At 46.4% G+C, this 23,845-nt stretch overlaps 1 protein-coding gene and 1 pseudogene across 2 annotated transcripts; both read left to right on the top strand.

The window, feature by feature from the left end:
• The first annotated feature begins 325 nt into the window (after positions 1-325).
• Positions 326-16,858, top strand: C20H19orf18 (chromosome 20 C19orf18 homolog). 2 transcript variants are annotated; one of them, XM_054541308.2, is made up of 6 exons: positions 326-993; positions 1,102-1,206; positions 2,761-2,802; positions 8,518-8,620; positions 13,541-13,641; positions 16,575-16,858. In XM_054541308.2, exons 1-6 carry the CDS (start codon positions 873-875, stop codon positions 16,691-16,693), a joined length of 591 nt encoding a protein of 196 aa, XP_054397283.1. In that variant the 5' UTR covers positions 326-872; the 3' UTR covers positions 16,694-16,858. The 2 variants fall into 2 exon arrangements, with proteins under 2 accessions (XP_054397283.1, XP_002829939.1); XM_002829893.4 differs by having other exon boundaries at positions 346-993; positions 13,541-13,701.
• Positions 16,859-21,290: 4,432 nt separating this feature from the next.
• Positions 21,291-22,871, top strand: LOC112130218 (large ribosomal subunit protein eL19-like; annotated as a pseudogene).
• The last annotated feature ends 974 nt before the right edge of the window (positions 22,872-23,845 follow it).

The raw sequence follows: 23,845 nt of genomic DNA, 5'->3' as shown, positions 1-23,845 counted from the left end.
CACATTGCTTCACTTCTAAGGGTGACTGCTTTCCTTCCACTTTCTTTTCTTTCTTTCTTTGTGCAGTGGCATGATTTTGGCTCACTGCTACCTCTGCCTCCTGGGCTCAAGTGATCTTCCTGCCTCAGCCTCCCGAGTATCTGGGACTATAGGTACACGCCACCATGCCTGGCTAGTTTTTGTTTTTGCATTTGTTGTTTTATTTTTTTGAGACAGAGTCTTGCTCTGTCACCCAGGCTGGAGTGCAGTGGCATGATCTCAGCTCACTGCAACCTCCACCTCCTGGGTTCAAGTGATTCTCATGCCTCAGCCTCCCAAGTAGCTGGAACTACAGGTGTGCACCACCACGCCCAGCAAATTTTTGTATTTTTAGTAGAGATGGGCTTTCGCTATGTTGGCCAGGCTGGTCTTGAACTCCTGGCCTCAAGCGATCTGCCCACCTTGACCTCCTAAAATGTTGGGATCATAGGCGTGAGCCACCGTGCCCATTCCTTTTTTCCTGAACATTTGCCAAGTGAGGTTGTTGGAAATCACGGATGGGGAACTATGCATGCAGAGGGCTGACTGTAATTGATTTCTTTCTGCCTCCTCACTAATCTGCACACTGCAGGGAGGGACCTGGTCTCATCATGCCTGCACCTCCAAGCACTGCCCTCTTACACTGTAGTCTCCCCATTGGTCAGCTTGGTTCCGTGAAGGAACTCCATTATCACAGCAAGGACTGACCTCACACTGGTGGCTCCAAGTCACTGCCCAAACATTCTGAAGGGAGTAGAACTTCTTGATTCCTCAGATAAATAGAGGGCAGATGCTGGACTGTAGCTAAGTATTTCCTTTCATCTACGGGATAAAATACTGAAAAATTGAGAGTGATGGACAAGGTTCAGAGTCGTTTCCTTGTTTTGTTTTTGTTTTTAATGGAATGCCAACTTCATTTATGCTTGCCGTATGCAGATGGACTCCATCCCACTGGAAACATAACAGGCTTACCAGGTAGCTTCAACCACTGGTTTTACGTGACTCAGGGAGAATTGAAAAGCTGTTTCAGGGGAGATAAAAAGAAGGTAATTACATTTCACCACAAAAAGTTTTCTTTTCAAGGCAATAAACGGTCACAACCACCCAGAAACATCACCAAAGAGCCCAAAGTGTTCTTTCATAAAACCCAGTTGCCTGGGATTCGAGGGGCTGCCTCGAGATCCACGGGTGAGTCATTGAATTCCTCATTCAGTGAAGTGAGAATCGTAGCCTGGAGTCCTCTTATCTGCCATGTGAATGTGTACTGTATGCTTGCTGGTAGAAGGGTCCATAAAATAGAGTATAATTAGATAAACATTTGCTTGGAAATTAGATCTTATGCTCTTCACTCTCTGTTAACTGCTTTCTCTTTAGGGATTGCCACTTTCTTCTCTTTCTTTTTCATTTCACTTTAATAAGCACACACAAAAACCTTGATCCCATCCAGATTACACAGGTGTGTCTGTCTGACTTGAATTTGGTGCACATTTTGGCAGTAGAGCATGCAAGTCTAGACACAGAAGGTTTGTGAGTGTACAGAATTTTTTTCTTTTTTTTTTTTTTTTGAGACAGACCAGGCTGGAGTACAGTGGCGCAATCTCTGCTCACTGCAAGCTCCACCTCCTGGGTTCACACCATTCTCCTGCCTCAGCTTCCCAAGTAGCTGGGACTACAGGCACCCGCCACCACGCCCAGCTACTTTTTTGTATTTTTAGTAGAGACAGGGTTTCACTGTGTTAGCCAGGATGGTCTTGATCTCCTGACCTCGTGATCCGCCCGCCTTGGCCTCTCAAAGTGCTGGGATTACAGGCATGAGCCACCGCGCCCAGCCGAGAATTCCTTGTAAGCATTTTCTATGGTTCCCTTCTAATTTGGGTACTAGAGGATGTTTGTTTATCTTATAACAGCAAAACCAACCCCGACAATCTTTGAAGCTCAGCAACCCTTTGTGGAGATATATGATGCTTATAAGTTATCTCCATTCCATGCAAGGGAAATGCTGTCTGTGTGATACATTTGCATGTAATTTGTATCCAAGGAAAGGACACTACTGTTGGTTCCCTGGCCTCTCTGCCTGGCTCTCTGATCCCTTTTTTTTTTTGAGACGGAGTCTCGCTCTGTTGCCCAGCTGGAGTGCAGTGGCGCGATCTCGGCTCACCACAGCCTCCACCTCCGGGTTCAAGCAATTCTCCTGCCTCAGCCTCCTGAGTAGCTGGGACTACAGGTGCGTGCCACCATGCCCAGCTAATTTTTGTATTTTCAGTAGAGACGGGGTTTCACCATGTTGGTCAGGCTGGTGTCGAACTCCTGACCTCGTGATCTGCCTGCCTCGCTGGGATTACAGGCGAGAGCCACTGTGCCCAACCCTTGCTGACCTTCTAATGAGGTCATAGCCCCTTCAACTCGATGTCTCTCCAGGTCCTTAATTTGGGCAGAGATTTCCCAACTTGTATGACTGCAAAAGGAGACCAGAAACCAAAAGTATCCTGTTCCTAAAGGTCATTCTTCATGACAGGAAGCACCAGGTGCAAAAGGAACAGCAGGCTCACCAGGCTTCTGCAAATTAACCCACACATTGCTGCCAGGCATTGGGAGGAATGTATTAACACATGCCATCTTAGATATTTGGAAGCTGTGTGTTCGGTGTCCTTCTCTAATGCCAAGTTATTTCCTTGTTTTCCCAAGTTCATCTTAAACCATCTTAAAGTCTCTTCTTTTTGATCCCCTTTGATGGCCTTTTAGCTGCATCACCTACGAACCCCATGAAATTCCTGAGGAATAAAGGTAAGTCAAGGGATCTGGGAGGGCGGGTGGACCCGCAACATTCCTGAAGCTGTCGTGATGTGTGGCTCCAGAGGGTGCCGGCTGGACACCAAGGAGCCCGCACACGTGGTGCCTTCATGTGCGTTAGACAAGGTGCCCCCTCTGGAGGGGGATGCGCAGTGACACCGCTTGGGGCAGATGAGAAGGTGGCTCAACTCCACGGGCTGATGTTGTAGTGAGTAGAGCACAGGCTGTGTCTGAGATCTCTTTGTGCAACACACAAAATGCATGGGCACACACAGCGGCCCTGTCAGCAGCCTTTCTAGCAACTCTCCCCACCGTGGCTTGTCCTGGAACCTCCTCAACACCTCTCGCTTCAGAGTCCTCCAAAGCAGAAGACACCTTGTGTCCTGCTGCTGCTCCCACCCCAGAGCATCCTTCCTTCTCTGCACATTTGCTAAGTGCCTGCAACAGGGCGGCTACTGAGTCAACTCCCCCACCACCTACCCATCCCCACTGCTTTCACACGTAGCCAGCATTTGTTTTAATCATGTATGCTGAGTGAGACATGCAGACACAGAAATGACTGTCATGAAGGAAGAAGCCTGATACTCACGGGTCCCTAGAAGCAGGAGGCCACACGAGGAAGCACCAGGGTCGGTCAGGAGACAAAGGGAGCCAGGAAAGTGTGAGCAAAAGCCTTTATTCTGGGCCGGGCGCGGTGGCTCATGCCTGTAATCCCAGCACTTAGGAAGGCCGAGGTGGACGAATCACTTGAGGTCAAGAGTTCGAGACCAGCTTGGCTAACATGGTGAAACCCCATCTCTACTAAAAATACAAAAATTAGCCAGGAGTGGTGGTGGGAGCCTGTAATCCCAGCTATTCGGGAGGCTGAGGCAGGAGAATCGCATGAACCTGGGAGGTGGAGGTTGCAGTGAGCTGAGATCGTGTCACTGCACTCCAGCCTGGGCAATAGGGCGAGGCTGTCTTCAAAAAAGAAACGAACAAAAAAAAACTTTATTCTGGTTTTTACAGGAAGGCAGGTAGGGAAGGCAGGCTTGGGATCAGCTTGAATGATTTGGTGGCTATGGGGCATGGGGTCTGTTCCTGGTCGTCTGGGACCTGGCCCTGGGGTGGTTGGAGGCGGGATGGTGGCCTGGAGCATGAGGGCTCCATAGAGATTGTTGGGGTGTAGGCTTTGGGTGCATTGGCTTGCACATGAAAGGTGCACTTGCAGGCCAGGGTTTACTCTCTTTAGGAATTGGCCGGACCTGGGAGGGCAGTCTCTTCAAGGGTCAGTTAAGGCCCCAAGATGTCAAAGTATCAGAAATACAGAAAATAAAAAACTTGACGAATACATCCGTCCACGCCAAACACATTATCAATCTTCCTAAAGCTCAGCTATGACTGTTTCACCTGCCCATTGACAGCACCATCACCAAAGCACAGAGCTTGAGTCCCGGCTGGGGTATCAAAGGCCTGCACACTGGTCCTTCTTTTGACACTAGCTTGTTTTGTGTGCTGGCGCTAGAAGGTCACTGAGACCTCTGCCACCCCTGAGCTTCAGGTGCCAGTTGTAGGTAGGATAGAGATGTGACAAAATTGTTTATCTAATAAAGTTGATGGTCCGGGTGCGGTACAAGCTCATGCCTGTAATCCCCGCACTTTGGGGGGCTGAGGTGGGTAGATCACCTGAGGTCAGGAGTTTGAGACCAGCCTGGACAACATGGTGAAACCCGGTCTCTACTAAAAATACAAAAATTAGCTGGGCATGGTGGAGGACACCTGTAATCCCAGCTACTCGGGAGGCTGAGGCAGGAGAACCTGGGAGGCGGAGGTTGAAGCGAGCAGAGATCGGGCCACTGCACTCCAGCCTAGCAACAGAGCGTGAGACTCTGTATCAAAAAAAAAAAAAAAAATTATATGGAAAGATGTCTACCTTACTCATAGTAAGAATTGTGCATTGAAACTGCCAAGCTTAAATAATGAAGTTCGACAAATGTGATTAAGTACAGAGTTTATTTGAGCACAAAGCTTGAGGATGTCCACCCAGGAGACACTGACTCCAAACTAATGGGGACAGCATTTCCAAAGAGGAGAAGTTACGGTTTCACTTATATGTGCAGAGACTGACATTATAGCAGGATTGTAACATTTTCCATATGAGACGTGTGCATAAGTTACAGCTATTTGATTGGTTATAGACGGCAACATTCCAAGGAAGATTATTGCTCTGTGAGGAGGGGCAACCATCTGAGGGGGCTCTCACAGCTGGCACCTCTTGGTCTTCCATAAAACTACACTGTAATTCCAGTTTTCAGCTATCCTGTTGAAAGTGGGCAAAATGGCTCATAACTGTATTGGCAAAGGAGCTGGGAAATATAATCTCATGTCTTGTTTGTAGGCTAGCAGTGAGCACAACTTCTAGAGAGGGCAATTGACAGTTCTCATAAAAACAATGCCATTACTTTTTTTTTTTTTTTTTTTTTGAGATGGAGTTTCAATCTTGTATTTTGTCGCCCGGCCTGGAGTGCAATGATGCGATCTCAGATCTCCTGCCTCAGCCTCCTGAGTAGCTGGGATTACAGGCACCCATTACCATGCCCAGCTAATTTTGTGTTTTTAGCAGAGATGGGGTTTCACCATGTTGGCCAGGCTGGTCTCAAACTCCTGACCTCAGATGATCCACCCGGCTTGGCCTCCCAAAGTGCTGGGATTACAGACATGAGCCACCATGTCTGGCCAAGGTGCTTACTTTGTTTTTTTTTCTTGGTTTTTTTGTTTTGTTGTTTTGGTTTTTTGGTTTTTTTTTTTTTGAGACAGAGTCTTACTCCGTCACCCAGGCTGGAGTGCAATGGCGCCATCGCAGCTCACTGCAACCTCCACCTCCTGGGCTCAAGTGATTCTCCTGCCTCAGCCTCCCAAGCAGCTGGGATTACAGGTGTGCACCACCACACCCGGCTAATTTTTGCATTTTTAGTGGAGTTGGGGTTTCACCATGTTGGCCAGGCTGGTCTTGAACTCCTGACCTTGTGATCCGCGCACCTCGGCCTCCCAAAGTGCTGGGACTACAGGCATGAGCCACCACACCCAGCTGGCGATTACTTTTTAACTTAGAGTGTTGAAATATACCTGGGGGATTTATTTTAATCAGTTATGGCAAGACTCCCAGACATGCAAATGATCTTCATGAAGGAAAAAGTTTATACTTATAGATTCCTGGAAACAGGAGACATGGCCCACCACACAGGGGCACACCAGTAACCTCAGGAAGCACAGGGAGTGAGGGTGAGTGAGGCCCCCGCCTCTACTGGGGTTTCTGAGGGAAGAAATGGGTGAGGCATGGCAGGTACTCTGAGCAAATATAGATTTGAATAGTTTTGGTAAATCATAGGGATGGTTTCTAGTTGTCCAGTATTTGGCCTGGGGTGATTTAGGGCAGGCATGGAGAGATTGGCTTGTTGTGTGAGTTTGAAAAGGAGGTGGTTGGGGTGTGGGCTGTGGATTGGTTGGTTTGTATTTCAAAGGTGTGCTTGTAGGGGAGTCATCTGCTGTCTCTAGGAAATAGCTAGCCCTGGGAAGGGAGGTCTCCAGGATTAAGGCCCCAAATGCCAGAGCATCAGGAATACAGAAAATAAGAAAATATAATAAATACACCCAGCAATTCCATTTCTAGTAAATTTTATTAAAAATATGCTATTCATTTTCCTAGTCTACTTCTCCCATCCTGCTTGGTGACTTTCTCATATATTTCTCTAGCTCTGTAAATATCTCAATGTATTCTACCCCAGCCTTGCTCTCCCAGAATGACCTTGTTTGCCTCCTTCACAAACAAAATACAAGCAGTTAAAAGACAGTATCCACACCCTCCTGTCTACCAGCAATCACACCCCCTTTCTGTGTCTTCTGCTGGAAATTGAACTGTCCATGCCAAGGCTGGCCTGTGTCCCAGCTTCCATCCTCTTAGGCCAACTCAAGGACTTTCCTGACAATTCCCTCTCCCTTTCCTGCATGCTCTGGTCTGAATGCTGGTGTCCCCCAACCCCATATTCATGTATTGAAATCCTAACCCCAAAGGTGAGGATATTAGGAGTTGGGGCCTTTAGGAGGTGACGAGGTCTTGAGGGTGGAACCCCCACGATTGGGAATAGCACCCTTAGAGTAGAAGTCACAGAGAGCTATCTCACTCCTTCCACCCTGTGAGGACACAACAAAGAAGGCACCCTCTGTTGAACCAGAAAGTGAACCCTCGCCAGCCACCAAAGCTGCTGATGCCTTGATCTGGGACTTCCCAGCCTCCAGAATTATGAGAAACCAATGTCTGTTGTTTCCTTGTTTCTTTTTCTTTTTCTTTCTCTTTTTCTTTTTTTGAGACAGAGTCTCGCTGTGTTGCCCAGGCTGGAGTGCAGTGGCACGATCTCGGCTCACTGCAACCTCCGCCTCCCGGGTTCAAGCGATTCTCCTGCTTCAGCCCCCTGAGTAGCTGGGATTACAGGCGTGCACCACCATGCCCAGCTAATTTTATTTTGTATTTTTATTAGAGATGGGGTTTCGCCATGTTGGTTAGGCTGGTCTCGAACTCCTGACATCCTGATCCGCCTGCCTTGGCCTCCCAAAGTTTTTTTTTTTTTTTTAAAGACAGGGTTTCATTCCTGTCACCCAGGCTGGAGTGTAATGGCGCAATCTCACCTCCCTACAACCTCCCACTCCCTGGCTCAAGCAATTCTCCTGCCTCAGCCTCCTGAGTAGCTGGGATTACAGGCACCTGCCACCACACCCAACGAATTTTTGTATTTTTTGTAGAGTCGGGGTTTCACCATGTTGCCCAGGCTGGTCTTGAACTCCTGAGCTCACGTGATCTGCCCACCTCGGCCTCCCAAAGTGCTGGGATTACAAGAGTGGGCCACCACACCTGGCTGTGTCTGTTGTTTCTAAGCCACCAAGCCTGTGGTGTTTTGTTACAGCAGCCAGAATGAACTGGCACCGTAGTATCACGATTCACTCTTTCATTCCCATTCACGAACATGCTGCCAGTGTTCACATCTTAAAAAACAAAATCCATCTCTCGATCCCTTAGACTCCTCCAGGAGCTATGCCCATTTCTCTTCTTTCTTTTATACAAAGTTCCCCAAAATAATTTTCAAAATTCATGGTCTCCAGTTACTTTCTTCTCACTCCCTCCTGAACCTGCTTCAATTGTGTCCCCACCACACAGCTAATATGGCCTCTGCCTAGGTCTCTAGTGACCTCTTGGATGCCCGATCTAATGGTCCGTTTTCAGTTTTCTTTATTTTTATTTTTTGAGACGGAGTCTCACACTGTTGTTGCCCAGGCTGGAGTGCAGTGGCATGATCTTGGCTCACTGAAAATCTAACTTCAGTATTTTCTAAAATTAAGAATGCTAGCCTGAGCTACGTGGCAAAATCCCATCTCTACAAAAACACAAAAAAATTAGGCAGGTGTGGTGGCACATGCCTATGGTGCCAGCTACTTGGGAGGCTGAGGCAGGAGAATTGCTCGGACCCAGGAGGCAGAAGTTGCAGTGAGCTGTGATCATGCACTGCACTCCAGCCTGGGTGATAGAGCGAGACTCGGTGTCCAAAAAAAAAAAAAGCTATTTTTTAAAGTGTTTCTGGTTTTGACTTCTATTCCCCTCTGTAAGGACAAGTATATTAACTGAAAGACATAGCTAAAATGAACATTTTTGAGCACTTCTTTTATTTTCTTTCTTTTTAGCAATAATTTGGCATAGACCTGCTCTTGTTAAAGTAATTTTAATTTCGAGCGTAGCCTTCAGCATTGCCCTGATATGTGGGATGGCAATCTCCTATATGATATAGTAAGTATCTGCTAAGTAACATCTGCTGTCCTTAATTGAGACATAACAAGTCAACTGATTATTATTTAGTGTCAAAGGATGATGATGATACATCTTATAATTGCTAAATTATTGGTCATTATAAATTTCCAGATTAGTGTTTTTCAACATGTGGATTGTACTCATGTTGAGGCATGATACACATGAAAAAAAAAGAAAGACAGACACAGGACATAATACAATTCAGCAGAATAGAAAATATTAGAAAATATTACGCCGGGCGCAGTGGCTCACGCCTGTAATCCCAGCACTTTGGGAGGCCGAGGCGGGTGGATCACGAGGTCAGGAGATCGAGACCATTCTGGCTAACACGATAAAACCCCGTCTCTACTAAAAATACAAAAAATTAGCCAGGCATCGTGGCAGGTGCCTGTAGTCCTGGCTCCTCGGGAGGCTGAGGCAGGAGAATGGTGTGAACCCGGGAGGCGGAGGTTGCAGTGAGCTGAGATCGTGCCACTGCACTCCAGCCTGGGTGACAGAGTGAGACTCTGTCTCAAAAAAAAAAAAAAAAAAGAAAATATTACTTAAAGTATTCATGTAAAAGGCTGATTTTTAAACTTTTCGGACACATGTGAGACATGCACACACACAGAGACACATGGTTGTGAAATAAAAATATATTTCTTATGGGGAGTCATGATCAAAAATGAAAGACACAGTTTGAGATGCTGGCATCCTCCCACAATTCAGTATTTTATTTTATTTTATTTTTTCTACTTTTTTTGGAGGGGAGGGGACGGAGTTTCACTCTTGTTGCCCAGGCTAGAGTGTAATGGTACGGATCTCGGTTCACTGCAACCTCTGCCTCCTGGGTTCAAGCAATTCTCCTGCCTCAGCCTCCCAAGTAGCTGGGATTACTGCAGGCATATGCCACCATGCCAGGCTAATTTTGTATTTTTAGTAGAGATGGGGTTTCTCCATGTTGGTCAGGCTGGTCTCGAACTCCGGACCTCAGGTGATCCGCCCGCCTTGGCCTCCCAGTGCTGGGATTAAAGGTGTGAGCCACCATTCCCAGACCCCAGAATTTGGTATTTTAAAATAAACTTGAGGCCGGGTGTGGTGGCTAATGCCTGTAATCCCAGCACTCTGGGAGGCTGAGGCAGGTACGTCACCTGAGGTCAGGAGTTCAAGACTAGCCTGGCCAATATAGTGAAACCCTGTCTCTACTAAAAATACAAAAATTAGCTGGGCGTGGTGGTGGGCGCCTGTAATCCCAGCTACTTGGGAGGCTGGGGCAGGAAAATTGTTTGAACCTGGGAGGCAGAAGTTGCAGTGGGCAGAGATCACGCCATTGCACTCTGGCCTGGGCGACAAGAGCAAAACTCTGTCTCAAATAATAAATAAATAAATAAAAATAAAAAGAACTTGCTACTTGGGAAGGAATCTCAATAGTGCACAGCAGAAAAGAGCGACCACTCTCCCTTTCACTAGAAATGTGTCAGTGCAGTCTGGGGTGATAGCAGCTTTGGGGGAAGATACGTCACCGTCTTCACAAATAAAGCTTGGGGTCAAGCTCTTTTGAGCGATGTAATCATTTTGAAATTCACGGTAGAAAAAGGTGAGACACACTGTGATCTCACGCAGTTCTGACCAAACCAACAGACTCTGACTCCTACTGTACGATTCTATGCTGGGATTCCATTGTATCCCACCAGAAACAGCTTGAGAAGTACAAAATTACTTGCTTCATTAGAATTAAGTATGAAAACAAGATATATTGCCACGTGTAGGATATTTTTTGAGGCAGCTATGTTAAGACCACCTTGGAGTAGGTCACATGAAGGCAAAGTGACATTAAAAGTAAAAGGGGAAAAATTTTGCTAATGAGAGCGTAACCTGCTTGCTTGGTTGTGGGTTATCTCCACTACATCCGCTTAATTTATGTAACTGTATAGGCAGGGGGCATTGGCTCACGCCTGTGAGCCCAACACTTTGGGAGGCCGAGGCGGGTGGATCCCTTAAGCTCAGGTGTTTGAGACCAGCCTGGGTAACATGGTGAAACCGCATCTATACAAAAAATACAAAAATTAGCCAGGTGTGGTGGCACGTACCTGTAGTCCCAGCTACTCAAGAGGCTGAGGTGGGAGGATGGCTTGAGCCCTGGAGGTGGAGGTTGCAGTGAGCAGAGATCGCACTTCCTCCTGGGTGACAGAGTGAGACCCTGTCTCAAAAAAAAAAAAAAAATTATGTAACTGTAGCTTCTGTATATTTCATTATAACAAAACTATTAATAAATATAAAGTTTTGTAATGCACCTCAGTAAAACATATCTCCTGGACACTCAGTGTTGAATTGAGTTGCTGAGCTAGTCAATTCTTATTGTTTTCACATTTGTATTAGCACTAAGCTATAGTGGAGCCTGGGGCCAAAACCAAAACCAAAACGAAAACAAACAAACAAAAAAACAAAACCACCTGTTCAAAAGTACAAGTTTTATGTAATTTTTAGTGGTTCATTTTTTCTAGAAGTAGATTTTGAAAATACTATTGGTAAGTTTGCTTTTATTTAAACCAGGAAAGTAAAATTACAATTAATTTTGTTTGGGGTATAGATAAAATATTTATTTTTATTTTTTATTTTTTGGAGACGGAGTCTTGCTCTGTTGCCCAGGCTGGAGTGCAGTGGCGTCATCTCAGCTCACTGCAAGCCCCGCCTCCCAGGTTCACGCCATTCTCCTGCCTCAGCCTCCCAAGTAGCTGGGACTACAGGCACCCGCCACCATGCCCGGCTAATTTTTTTTTGTATTTTTAGTAGAGACGGGGTTTCACCATGTTACCCAGGATGGTCTCGATCTCCTGACCTCGTGATCTGCCTGCCTCGGACTCCCAAAGTGCTGGGATTACAGGCGTGAACCACTGCGCTTGGCCTAGATAAAATATTTAAACTTAATGTTGTGACTTTTCATACACCAGTTTTCAATTATTAAATATATTCTGAACTTCTTAAGTGTTTTGGAAAAGAATAAGCATTTAAAAATACATTAAAACATGTGTATAGGGACTCGCACCTTTCCTTTTGACTCAGGCTCCCCTGTGGTTTAGCACAGCACTGTTGGATCCTATCTCTGTTTACAATTTTGATATTTGGTATATCCTGGATTTTTTTTTTTTGCTTCATTTCAATTTTTAAAAATATTGAGTTAAGGGCCGGGCGCGGTGGCTCACGCCTGTAATCCCAGCACTTTGGGAGGCTGAGGTGGGCGGGTCACCTGAGGTCGGGAGTTCAAGACCAGCCTGACCAACATGGAGAAACTCCATCTGTACTAAAAATACAAAAAAATTAGCCAGGCATGGTGGCACATGCCTCTAATCCCAGCTACTCGGGAGGCTGAGGCAGGAGAATCGCTTGAACCTGGGAGGCGGAGGTTGTGGTGAGCCAAGATTGCTCCATTGCACTCCAGCCTGGGCAAAAAGAGCGAAACTCCATCTCCAAAAAAAAAATTGAGTTAAAATACTCATCTTCATTTTTCAGTGTTTGGGGTACCTACTTACATTTCGCACTGAGGTGAGCACCTCCCTTTTGTCACTCAAATCTTGCTCCTGTCCCAGCCTTTTGAGCAAGAAAAACAAAAAATAAGCTAACCCTAAAAGTTGTTTTTTTTTTTTTTTGAGACGGAGTTTCACTCTTGTTGGCCAGGCTGGAGTGCAATGGCATCATTTCAGCTCATTGCAACCTCTGCCTCCCGGGTTCAAGTGATTCTCCTGCCTCAGCCTCCCAAGTAGGTGGGATTACAAGCATGCGCCACCACGCCCTGCTAATTTTGTATTTTTTTTAGTACAGACGGGGTTTCTCCATGTTGGTCAGGCTGGCCTCCAACTCCTGACCTCAGGTAATCTGCCCGCCTCGGCCTACCAAAGTGCTGGGATTACTGGCGTGAGCCACCGTGCCTGGCCCCTAAAAGTATTTTTTTAATACATAATTCACACAGTACTGGGAAGGTAAGTATGTTAGGAAAACACTGTCATCCATTTCCACATCAAACAGAAATAGCTGTTCAATGATCCACTTCCAGGATTGGACCTACAGTGAGGTAGAAAAATCAGTAACACCCATTCTGTCCTATTTTGTTCATCACGGATTTCTTGACATTAATTTTTGTTTTGTAAAATATTACACTGAAATGTGATTATGGCCGGGCACAGTGGCTCACACCTGTAATTCCAGTGTTTTGGGAGGCCAAGGAGGAAAGATGGCTTGAGCCTAGGAGTTTGAGACCATCCTGGGCAACACAGCAAGACCCAATTTCTACAAAAAAAATACAAAAATAATTAGCTGGGCATGGTGCCACGAGCCTGTGGTCCCAGCTACTTAGGAGGCTGAGCAGAGAAGACTGTCTGAACCCAGGAGTTTGCGGCTGCAGTGAACCATGTTTGCATCAGTTCACTTCTAGCGTGGGTGACAGAATGAGACCCTGTTCCAAAGAAAGAGAGAAAGGGAGAGAGAGAGAGAGAGAAAGGGAAAGAGAAAGGGAGAGAAAGAGAAAGGGAAAGAAAAAGGAAAGAAAAAAGGAAGGGAGGGAGGAAGGAAAGAGGAAAGAAGAAAGGAAAAAGAGAAAAAAAGAAAGGGAAAGAAAGAAAGATGATTTGTTTGATTATGGATTTTTTGTCAACACCTTAAGTTTGGAACCCAATGTGAGTGCCTTGTTCACATCTAGTCCTGGCTTTGATCCATGCTTTGGGATGATCAGAGTTACTCCTAACTCCAGGAAATGGCCTGACCATGTAGACAACTGAGATCTGACCATGCTTAGTCTGGTTTCAAAGTCTTATTTCTGCACCCACTCCACAAGTGACTCCTTTCCAGTCAAAAAGTGGCATGGTTGAGAAATGAATTATTCACCATGAAAACTGTGCTTCTAAATTCATTTATATCATTCTCCAGTCGACAGGCACAGGCTGAGGAAAGACAACAGCTTGAGTCACTTTATAAGAACCTCAGGATACCGTTATTAGGAGACGAAGAAGAGGGCTCAGAGGATGAGGGTGAGTCCACGCACCCACTTCCAGAGAACGAAAAGGAGCTGGAAAAGTTCATCCACTCAGGTAGTGTGACCTGTCAGAGCTATTCGCAGGAAAGCCAAGCTGGCAGCGGCGGCTTGGGTTTCTTTTCTTTGTTTCTTTCTTTCTTTTTTTTTTTTTTGAGACGGACTCTTGCTCTGTAGCCCAAGCTGGAGTGCAGTGGCGCGATCTCTACTCACTGCAAGCTCCGCCTCCCAGATTCACGCCATTCTCCTGCCTCAGCCTCCCGAGTAGCTGGGACTATAGGCGCCCGCCACTACGTCCGGCTAATTTTTTGTATTTTTAGTAGAGACGGGGTTTCACCGTGTTAGCCAGGATGGTCTCAATCTCCTGACCTCGTGATCTGCCCACCTCGGCCTCCCAAAGTGCTGGGATTACAGGCGTGAGCCACCGCGCCTGGCCTTTTTTTTTTTTTTTTTTTTTTTTGAGACAGAGTCTCCCTCTGTCGCCCAGGCTGCAGTGCAGTGGCCCGATCTCGGCTCACTGCAACCTCCACCACCTGGGTTCAAGTGATCCTCCTGCCTCAGTCTCCCAAGTAACTGGGACTACAGGCGTGGGCCACCATGCCTAGCTAATTTTTTTTTTTTTTTTTGTATTTTTAGTAAAGACAGGATTTCACCGTGTTAGCCAGGATGGTCTCGTCTCGATCTCCTTACCTCGTGATCTGCCTGGCTCAGCCTCTCAAAGTGCTGGGATTACAGGCGTGAGCCACTGTGCCTGGCCTGTGGCTTGGTTTTCAAAGGCAAAGATAAGTGGGATTTAAGGGAGTTTGAAGTAAGAGAGACAAATATTCACAGCCACACTTACGGAAATGAACCTTTCTCATCAAATCTTACAGAGGGGTGAACAGCTGTGGGGTTGCTGAGTTCCTTTTGCAGGGCAATTCCACAGATCTAACAGAGGTCAGGAAACAAACTTTTCCCAGCACAAAACATGTTTCCATTAAACATACTCATTACCGTGACGTTATCCTGTATTCAGAACACATACGTGCAGATGTTTCACCTGCACCATCTGTCTCCATCTGATGTGAAAATGGGATCCAGACCCACAAAATAGAGGTCACTACCCCAGGGTAAAATTTCCCAGCATGCCATGCCCACCACAGACATGTTCTGCTGTCCTTGTGAGAAGAGGGTGAAATTGATTATTTAAAACTGATTTTGTAGAAGTTCTTTTTTTTTTTTTTTTTGAGGCGGAGTCTTGCTCTGTTGCCCAGGCTGGAGTGCAGTGGCACGATCTCAGCTCACTGCAAGCTCTGCCTCCTGGGTTCATGCCATTCTCCTGCCTCAGCCTCCCGAGTAGCTGGGACTATAGGCACCCGCCACCACGCCCAGCTAACTTTTTGTATTTTTAGTAGAGACGGGGTTTCACCGTGTTAGCCAGGATGGTCTCAATCTCCTGACCTCGTGATCCACCCACCTCAGCCTCCCAAAGTGCTGGGATTACAGGCGTGAGCCAATGCACCCTGCCTGTAGAATTTATTTATTTATCTTTTTTTTTTTTGAGATAGAGTCTCCCTATGTCACCCAGGCTGCAGTGCAGTGGCGAAATCTTGGCTTACTGCAACCTTTGCCTCCTGGGTTCAAGCAATTCTCCTGCCTCAGCCTCCCGAGTAGCTGGGATTACAGGCGTGCACCATGACCCCTGGCTAATTTTTGTATTTTTAGTAGAGACGGAGTTTCACCAGTTAGCCAGGCTGGTCTCGAACTCCTGACCTCAAGTGATCCACCCGCCTCGGCCTCCCAAAGTGCTACGAGTACAGGCATGAGTCACCACTCCCGGCCTTTTTTTTCTTTTTTCTTTTTCTTTTTTTTTTGAGACAGAGTTTCACTGTGTCACCCAGGCTGGAGTGCAGTGGTGTGATATCAGCTCACTGCAGCCTCAACCTCCTGGGCTCAGTTAATCCTCCCACCTCAGCCTCCTGAGTTGCTGGGACTACAGGTGCATGTCACTATGCCCGGCTCATTTTTGTTTGTGGTTTCTTTTTGAGATGGAGTCTCGCTGTGTTGCCCAGGCTGGAGTGCAGTGGTGTGATCTTGGTTCACTGCAACCTCCGCCTCCTGGGTTCAAGTGATTCTCATGCCTCAGCCTCCCGAGTAGCTGGGATTACAGGTGCACGCCACCATGCCTGGCTCATTTTTGTATTTTTAGTAGAGATGGGGGTCTCACCATGTTGGCCAGGCTGGTCTCGAACTCTTGACTTCAAGTGATCCGCCCTGCTCAGCCTCCCCAAAGTCCTGGGATTACAGGCATGAGCCACTGCGCTGGGCTAGTTTTTGTATTTTTAGTAGAGATGGTTTTCGCCGTGTTGCCCAGGTTGGTCACAAACTCCTGGGCTCAAGAGATCTTCCCGTCTTGGCCTCCCAAAGTGCTGGGATTATAGTCGTGAGCCACTGAGCCCAGCCTAGAAGTTCTGAGATTCGTGGGTACCTGTTTAAAAATTTCTAGAGAGAAACCTATAGAGAGTGCAGTATGTGATTCAGCCATACTAACCATCCTCACATGGACTTACTCTCTAAACACTCCAGACATAGCCAGAAAGAGGCAGAATAGCCAGAGCAGGAGAGATCACTGATGCTCACTGAGGCAGAGGGCTTTGTCATAACCTGTAGAAAACATTTTCCCAATGTCTCTTTACCACATTGGATTATAAATTTTCTACATTCTTCTTCTTCTTTTACTGGGCATTTCTACAACTTGAATACAAAATATGGGAAAATAATTTTAAAATTTAATTTTCACCATCCTTGTCAGACAAATAACATTCATTATGAATCCTCTGAAAATTCCACTGTTGGTACCTCTATTTTTCCAGGCTTTTTCCCTCACCCCTTTTGTCTCCATTTTTATTCCTCACTTATTACTATCTCAATAACATCGTTTCTACATTTTAGTTATTAGATCAAAAAGAAGCAAAAATATTAAGAAGAAGAAACTGAGGGAAGAGCAAAACTCAGTAACAGAAAACAAAACAAAGAATGCGTCACATAATGGAAAAATGGAAGACTTGTGAACGCAGACGACAGAGGTGCCGGCTGAGGCAGAGGAGAAACTATGGGGGTGCTGGGAGACTGAGCCTGTGGGCGTGGCTTGCTCCCAGAGAACCTTATGGAAGAGGACAGCAAAGAAAGAAAAGCCAGACCTGTATCCCAGAAAATAAAGCCACATGATATAGCAACTCTTGCTTATTGGCTCTCATAGCTCATGAATAATTATAACTTAATTGGAAAATAGAAAAGAATCCAACTTTGTTAAGGGTTAAGAGAACTTGTCAGGATTTTCTTTTCTTGCTCCTTACCAGAAATACTGCACAAGCAGTTTTGGGGGGCTATCTCCCAGACTAGCCAGGGAATAGCTTTCATGAAGCAAAACTTTCCTGGTGAGATTACCTGTCGGTTCCATACCTTGTTTCCTTTGTACACATGAGGAAACTGAGGATGTTAATATGACCCCGGATTAAAACACACTCATCATTAGTCAGGCATGGTGACAAGCGCCTGTAATCCCAGCTACTCAGGAGGCTGAGGCAGGAGAATCACTTGAACCCGGGAGGCGGAGGTTGCAGTGAGCCGAGATCGCACCACTGCACTCCAGCCTGGTTGACAGAGCAAGATCCTGTCTCAAAAATAAATAAATTAATTAATTAAATAAAATAAATAAATAAAATAATTAAATAAAATAAGTAAAACACACTCATCCAGGGCCAGTCATGATGGCTCATGCCTGTAATTCCAACACTTTGGGAGCATGAGGCAGGCAGATTGCTTGAGTCCAGGAGTTCAAGAGCAGCCTGGACAACATAGTGAGACCCCGTCTCCACACAAAAAAGAAATACACACTCATCGCTGTCAGGTTCCAGCTCTCTCAAGGAAAACAGGCCCACAGGCAAGGAGCTAAGAAACACGGCCAGAGGTAGCAAGTGGACACCAAGGGCTGTGGGAATGCAAAGAGGAAAGAGTGAGTGAAATGGTGCAGCTGCTTTGGAAAACAATCTGACGGTTCCTCAGAAAGTTAAACATAGAGTTACTGTATGACCCAGCAATTCCACTCCTAGGTATACATGCAAGAGAACTGAAAACACATGTACACACAAAAACCTGCACACTAATGTTCTTAGCAGCACCATTCATAAGAGCCAGAAGGTGGAAACAACCCAAATGTCCACTAACCAATAAATGGATGAACAAAATGTGGTCTATCTGTACAATTAAATATTTTTCAGCAACAAAAAAGAATGAAGTCACTCTGGGAGGCCAAGGGGGCGGATCATGAGGTCAAGGGATCGAGGCCATCCTGGCCAACATGGTGAAACCCCGTCTCTACTAAAAATACAAAAATTTAGCTGGGCATGGTGGCGGATGCCTGTGATCCCGGCTACTCATGAGACTGAGGCAGGAGAATGGTGTGAACCCCGGAGGCGGAGTTTGCAGTGAGCTGAGATCGTGCCACTGCACTCCAGCCTGGGCTACAGACCGAGGCTGTCTCAAAAAAAAAAAAAAAAGAAAGAAAAAGAAAAGAAAAAGAAAAAAGAGTGAAGTTCCTACGCACACTACAATATAAACAAACTGCAAAACATGCTAAGAGCAAGAAGCCAGACACATATTGTATGATTATGTTCTTAAAAAATGGCCAGAATAGGAACTGTATAGATGGAGAAAGTAGATTGGTGGTTCCAGGAGCTGGGGCAGTGGGAGGGGGAAGACTGCTTGTGGGTACGAGGTTTCTTTATGGGGAATGAAAATGTTAGAGGCCAGGCACAGTGGCTCATGCCTGTAATCCCAGCACTTTAGGAGGCTGAGGCAGGTGAATCACTTGAACTCAGGAATTTGAGAACAGCCTGGGCAACATGGCAAAACCCCGTCTCACAAAAAGTACAAAAATTAGTGGGGCATGGTGGCATGAGCCTGTAGTCTCAGCTACTTGGGAGGCTGAGGTGAGAGAGGATGACTTGAGCCCAGGAGGTGGAGGTTGCAGTGAGCCAGGATTGTGCCACTGCCCTCCAGCCTGGGCAACAGAGCCAGACTCGGTCTTAAAAAAAAAAAAAAAAAAAAAAAAAGAAGAGAAAAAATAAAATGTTAGAAAATTTGATAGTGGTGATGGTTGTAAACTTTGTGAATATACTAAAAACCACTAAATTGCATATTTTTTTTTTAATTTTTTTTGAGACAGAGTCTCCCTCACTCTGTCACCCAGGCTGGAGTGCAGTGGCACGATCTCGACTCACTGCAACCTCTGCCTTCCAGATTCTGTTTTTTTGTTTTTTTTTGTGACGGAGTCTCGCTCTGTTGCCCAGGCTGGAGTGCAGTGGCGCGATCTTGGCTCACTGCAAGCTCCGCCTCCTGGGTTCACACCATTCTCCCACTTCAGCCTCCTGAGTAGCTGGGACTACTGGCACCTGCCACCATGCCTGGCTAATTCTTTTGTATTTTTAATAGAGACGGGGTTTCACCTTGTTAGCCAGGATGGTCTCGATCTCCTGACCTCATGATCCTCCCACCTTGGCCTCCTAAAGTGCTGGGATTACAGGCGTGAGCCACCACGCCTGGCCCTCTGCCTTCCAGGTTCAAGCAATTCTCCTGCCTCAGCCTCCCAAGTAGCTGGGATTACAGGCATCCGCCACCATGCCCAGCTAATTTTTATATTTTTAGTGGAGACAGGGTTTCACCACATTGGCCAGTCTGGTCTTGAACTCCTGACCTCAAGTGATCCGCCCGCCTCAGCCTCCCAAAGTGCTGGGATTACAGATGTGAGCCACCACTCCTGGCCTGAATTGCATACTTTAAAAGAGTGAACTTTGCACTATATGAAATAAATCTCAGTCAAGCTGTTAAAAAAAAAAATAGTCTGGGCCAGGCGTGGTAACTCACACTTGTAATCCCAGCACTTTGGGAGGCTCAGGAGGGTGGATCACGGGGTCAGGAGATCGAGACCATCCTGGCCAACATGGTGAAACCCCCTCTCTACTAAAAATACAAAAAATTAGCTGGGCGTGGTGGCGGGCACCTGTAGTCCCAGCTACTCGGGAGGCTGAGGCAGGAGAATCGCTTGAACCCGGGAGTCAGAGGTTACAGTGAGCCGAGATTGAGCCACTGCACTCCAGCCTGGTGACAGAGTGAGACTCCGTCTCAAAAAAAAAAAAAAAAAGAAAAAAATTAGTCTATCTTGAGGATGAACTGAACTCAGACTCAGGTCTTCTAACCCTTCCTTTCAGTTTCCATCTTTCCTAAATTAAATTTTAAAAATTAAAACAGACAATGTGAGAAGGGAAAAGTGGGTGTCTATATTAGAAATTGGGACAGTGCAAAGCATTTCTCAAGCTGACAGCTTGGTCCTGCCTGCACAGTGCAGCCAGGAGGAATCACACATGGGATGGGCAGCCTCGGGGGCACAGGACAGAGCGGCCAGGGTGCTGTACCAAGGCACCACTCCCAGGGCCTGGACAGGCCTCCATGTCCCTCCCTGCAACCTCAATCCTTGAGGCAAGAGCCATGCCCAGTCCCTGAGGCCCTGAGATCAAATCCTAACTAGGGAGACACTAATCTGCAAGACTACAGTTTTAGTCAGCTGGTCTGCCACAGATTGTGTGGCCTAAACAACAAACATGTATTTCCCACAGTTCTGGAAGTTGGAAGTCTAGGATCAGGGTGCCAGTATGGCTGGGTTCTCCTGAGCACCATTATTCCTGAGAGAGAGGAGAGAGAGAGGAAGCTCTTTCCTGTCTCTTCTTGTTAGGACACTAATCCCATGCATGAGGGCTCTATCCTCATGACCTAATCACCTCCAGAAGGCCTGTTTCTAAATACCATCACATCAGGAGTTGGAGCTTGGATACATGAATTGACGGCGGGGAGTTGGGGACATACATTCAATCCATAGCAACTGCTTTTAAAAACATTTTACTATGCCACAAATATTTGTTGGGCAGCATGTTCCTATGATTGACAATGTGGTAAAGCATGTGTGGATATTTCTCAGCGATGATCGCGACTTCTAGGGAACCTCTCTAGAAGGCACAGTGTGCTTTAGGGGAGACACCAACCCCAAGAATATCTCTGCCAGTGCCACCTGGTTTTGCCCACAATTCAAAGCTTTCCTGGGAGCTGGGTGAGGGGCAATGGAACCAGCAGAGGCAGGGGTAAAATCTATTCCTTCATTGATAATTCTCAGAGCAATTCTATTCCAGGGTCCTAAATCAGATGAGGTGCCCAAGCCGGGCGCGGTGGCTCATGCCTGTAATCCCAGCACTTTGGGAGGCAGAGGCGGGTGGATCACCTGAGGTCAGGAGTTCTGGATGAGCAGCCCAGAGAGAGGGAAAACAGGGAGGAGGCTCCTGCATGCCTTGGTGCTTCTGGAATCCACCAGGGACTATAGACTGTGTGTGGTCCTCTAGGCGATGGTAGCCAGCATGGTTCATGCTCCAGTTCTAGTTCTGCTGGGAACATGCCATGCTATACCTAGCCTCCAGCGTGAACAGACTGGGCTGCTTTGTAGCAAGTATCAAGTGAACAAGGAAGGGAAGAACATGGATCTTTGTGGGCAGATGTCTATTAGCAAAAACTGCAATGGGAGGCAGAATTATAAAATGGCCCCAAGATTCTCACCCCTCGGTGCACTCAGTTGCCTAATTTCCTTCCATTGAGTGGGGGCTGTGAATCTGACAGACGTCACTCTTGTGATTAGGCAAAGGCGATAAGATACTCCCCCACTTCACTGTTCTATAAGACTGCCTCAGCACACGGGAGGGAGATCCTCCTGCTGTGAGAGGGCCACGCCACGGGCCCCTAGCAGCTGAGATGGCCCCCAGCAACAGCCGACAAGAAACTGGGAACCTCAGAGCTCTTTCCTTTAGCTGCCACTGCGGCAGAAGCCATGAGTATGCTCAGGCTTCAGAAGAGGCTCACCTCTCATGTCCTTTGCTGTAGCAAGGAGAAGGTCTAATTGCACCCCAAGGAGACCAATGAAATCACCAATGCCAACTCCCATCAGCAGATCCAGAAGCTGATCAAAGATAAGCTGAACATCCACAAGCCTGTGACTGTCCATTCCTGGGCTTGTTGCTGGAAAAACGCCTTGGCCTGCTGGAAGGGTGAGTACATGGACATAGGTAAGCTAAAGGGTATGGCCAATGCCTGAATGCCAGAGAAGGTAACCTGGATGAGGAGAATGAGGATTCTGCACGGGCTGCTCGGAAGATCCCATGAAGTTAAGAAGATTGACCACCAAATGTATCCTAGCTTGTACCTGAAGGTGAAAGGAAATGTGTTCAAAACAGATTCTCATGGAGCACATCCACGAGCTGAAGGCAGAAAAGGCCCAAAAGAAGCTCCTGGCTGCCCAGGCTGAGGCCCACAGGTCTGAGAACAAGCAAGCACACAAGTGGCTGAAGAGCACACCCAGGCCAAGAAGGAGGTGATATCAAGACTTTGTCCAAGGAGGAAGAGAGAAGCAATAAAAGCTCCCCCTTTCTTGTCTGTACATACTGGCCTCCGTGATTACATAGATCAGCCATTAAAATAAAACAAGACGGCCGGGCACAGTGTCTTATGCCTATGATCCCAGCACTTTGGAAAGCCGAGGCGGGCGGATCACGAGGTCAGGAGTTTGAGACCAGCCTGACCAACACTGAGGAACCCCATCTCTATTAAAAACACAAAAATTAGCCAGGCTTGGTGGTGCATGCCTGTAATCCCAGCTACTCAGGTGGCTGAGACAGGAGAATGTCTTGAACCCAGGAGGCGGAGGTTGCGGTGAGCCGAGATCGCGCCATTGCACTCCAGCCTGGGCAACAAGAGCAAAACTCCATCTCAAAAAAAAAAAAAAAAAAAAAAGCAGGAACCTCATTCTTGCAACAAGACACTGAATTTTGCCAACAACTATGTGAGTTTGAAAGAAGGCTCCGAGCCTTGGAAGAAATTGCAGGCTTGGTCAACACCTTGATTACAGCCTTGTGAGAGTCAGGCTCTCAGAAGACCAAGAGACTTGGCTAAGCTATCTTTAGGCAATTGTGAGATAATAAGTGGGTATTGTTTTAAACCAATAGCTTTGTGGTAACTTATTACACAAGAGTAGAAAACTAATACACCTGCTTGGTCAGGCACAGTGGCTCACACCTGTAATCCCAGCACTTTGGGAGGCTGAGGTGGGCAGATCACTTGAACTCAGGAGTTTGAGACCAGCCTGGGCAACATAGACCCCCATCTCTACAAAAAAAATACAAAACTTAGCCAGGCATAGTGTGCACCTGTAGTCCCAGCTACTCTGGAGGCTGAGATGGAAGGATCGCTTGAGCTCGGGTGGTTGAGGTTGTACTGAGCTTTGACTGCACCACTGCACTCCAGCCTGAGTGACAGAGTGAGACCCTGTCTCAAAAAAAAAAAAAAAAAAAAAAAAGAAAAGCAAAGAAAGTCATAGAGCTGGAATCACACTATGTAGCCTTTTCAGAATGGCTTCTTTGCTTATTAATACACATTGAAATTTCCTCCATGTCTCTGACAAAGATTTTTCACATCCTACTTTATGATAGTACATAAATAATGGAAAACAACATTTTGTTTTGTATTAGGAAAATAAACATGTATTGATTTGAGATTTGGTGGGTTTTTTCCCCCAGTCGAAACTCAAAAATCCTGCAGATTTAGCAGATTCAGAAGGGATCCCTATTAATTGTGTGAAAGTTAATCATATGAATTGGGTCATTCTTGTCATACCCACCTAAAACAGAGTTGAAAGAGCTGTGGAAAAAAAAGCACTCAGGGCATATAACACTGATCCAAAAATGTAATTCTCTGGAAGCCTGGCTGCTGAAACTCTCTGCTGTAACTTGAAACAAGTTTTATTTAATGGCTGCTGAAAGGACACACTGCAACTCTAAAACTAGTTTTGTAACTGAACAGCCTAGCCTGAAAATGCACTTTAAAAGTTTTTTTGCTTTTTCTCATTTTTCCCTAGTCTTGTGATATAACCTTGAACCTTACTGCAGAATCTTTTCTTCTCGTTAGTCTTAAAATACAGCCATGAAAGTTACTTTCTTTGAAACACCATGTCCACCGCTTCTCACCATACACTCCCTTAGACCATGCACATTTGCCTAATTGTATGCTAGTATCTAATTATGTGCTTACTTAGAAGTTCCTGGGGATAATCTTGAAACAGACTTGGTAGGCAT

This window comes from Pongo abelii, chromosome 20 (genome assembly GCF_028885655.2).
Source record: "Pongo abelii isolate AG06213 chromosome 20, NHGRI_mPonAbe1-v2.0_pri, whole genome shotgun sequence".
NCBI classification, from domain to species: Eukaryota; Metazoa; Chordata; class Mammalia; order Primates; family Hominidae; genus Pongo; species Pongo abelii.
This window is presented reverse-complemented; position numbering and strand designations above follow the sequence as displayed.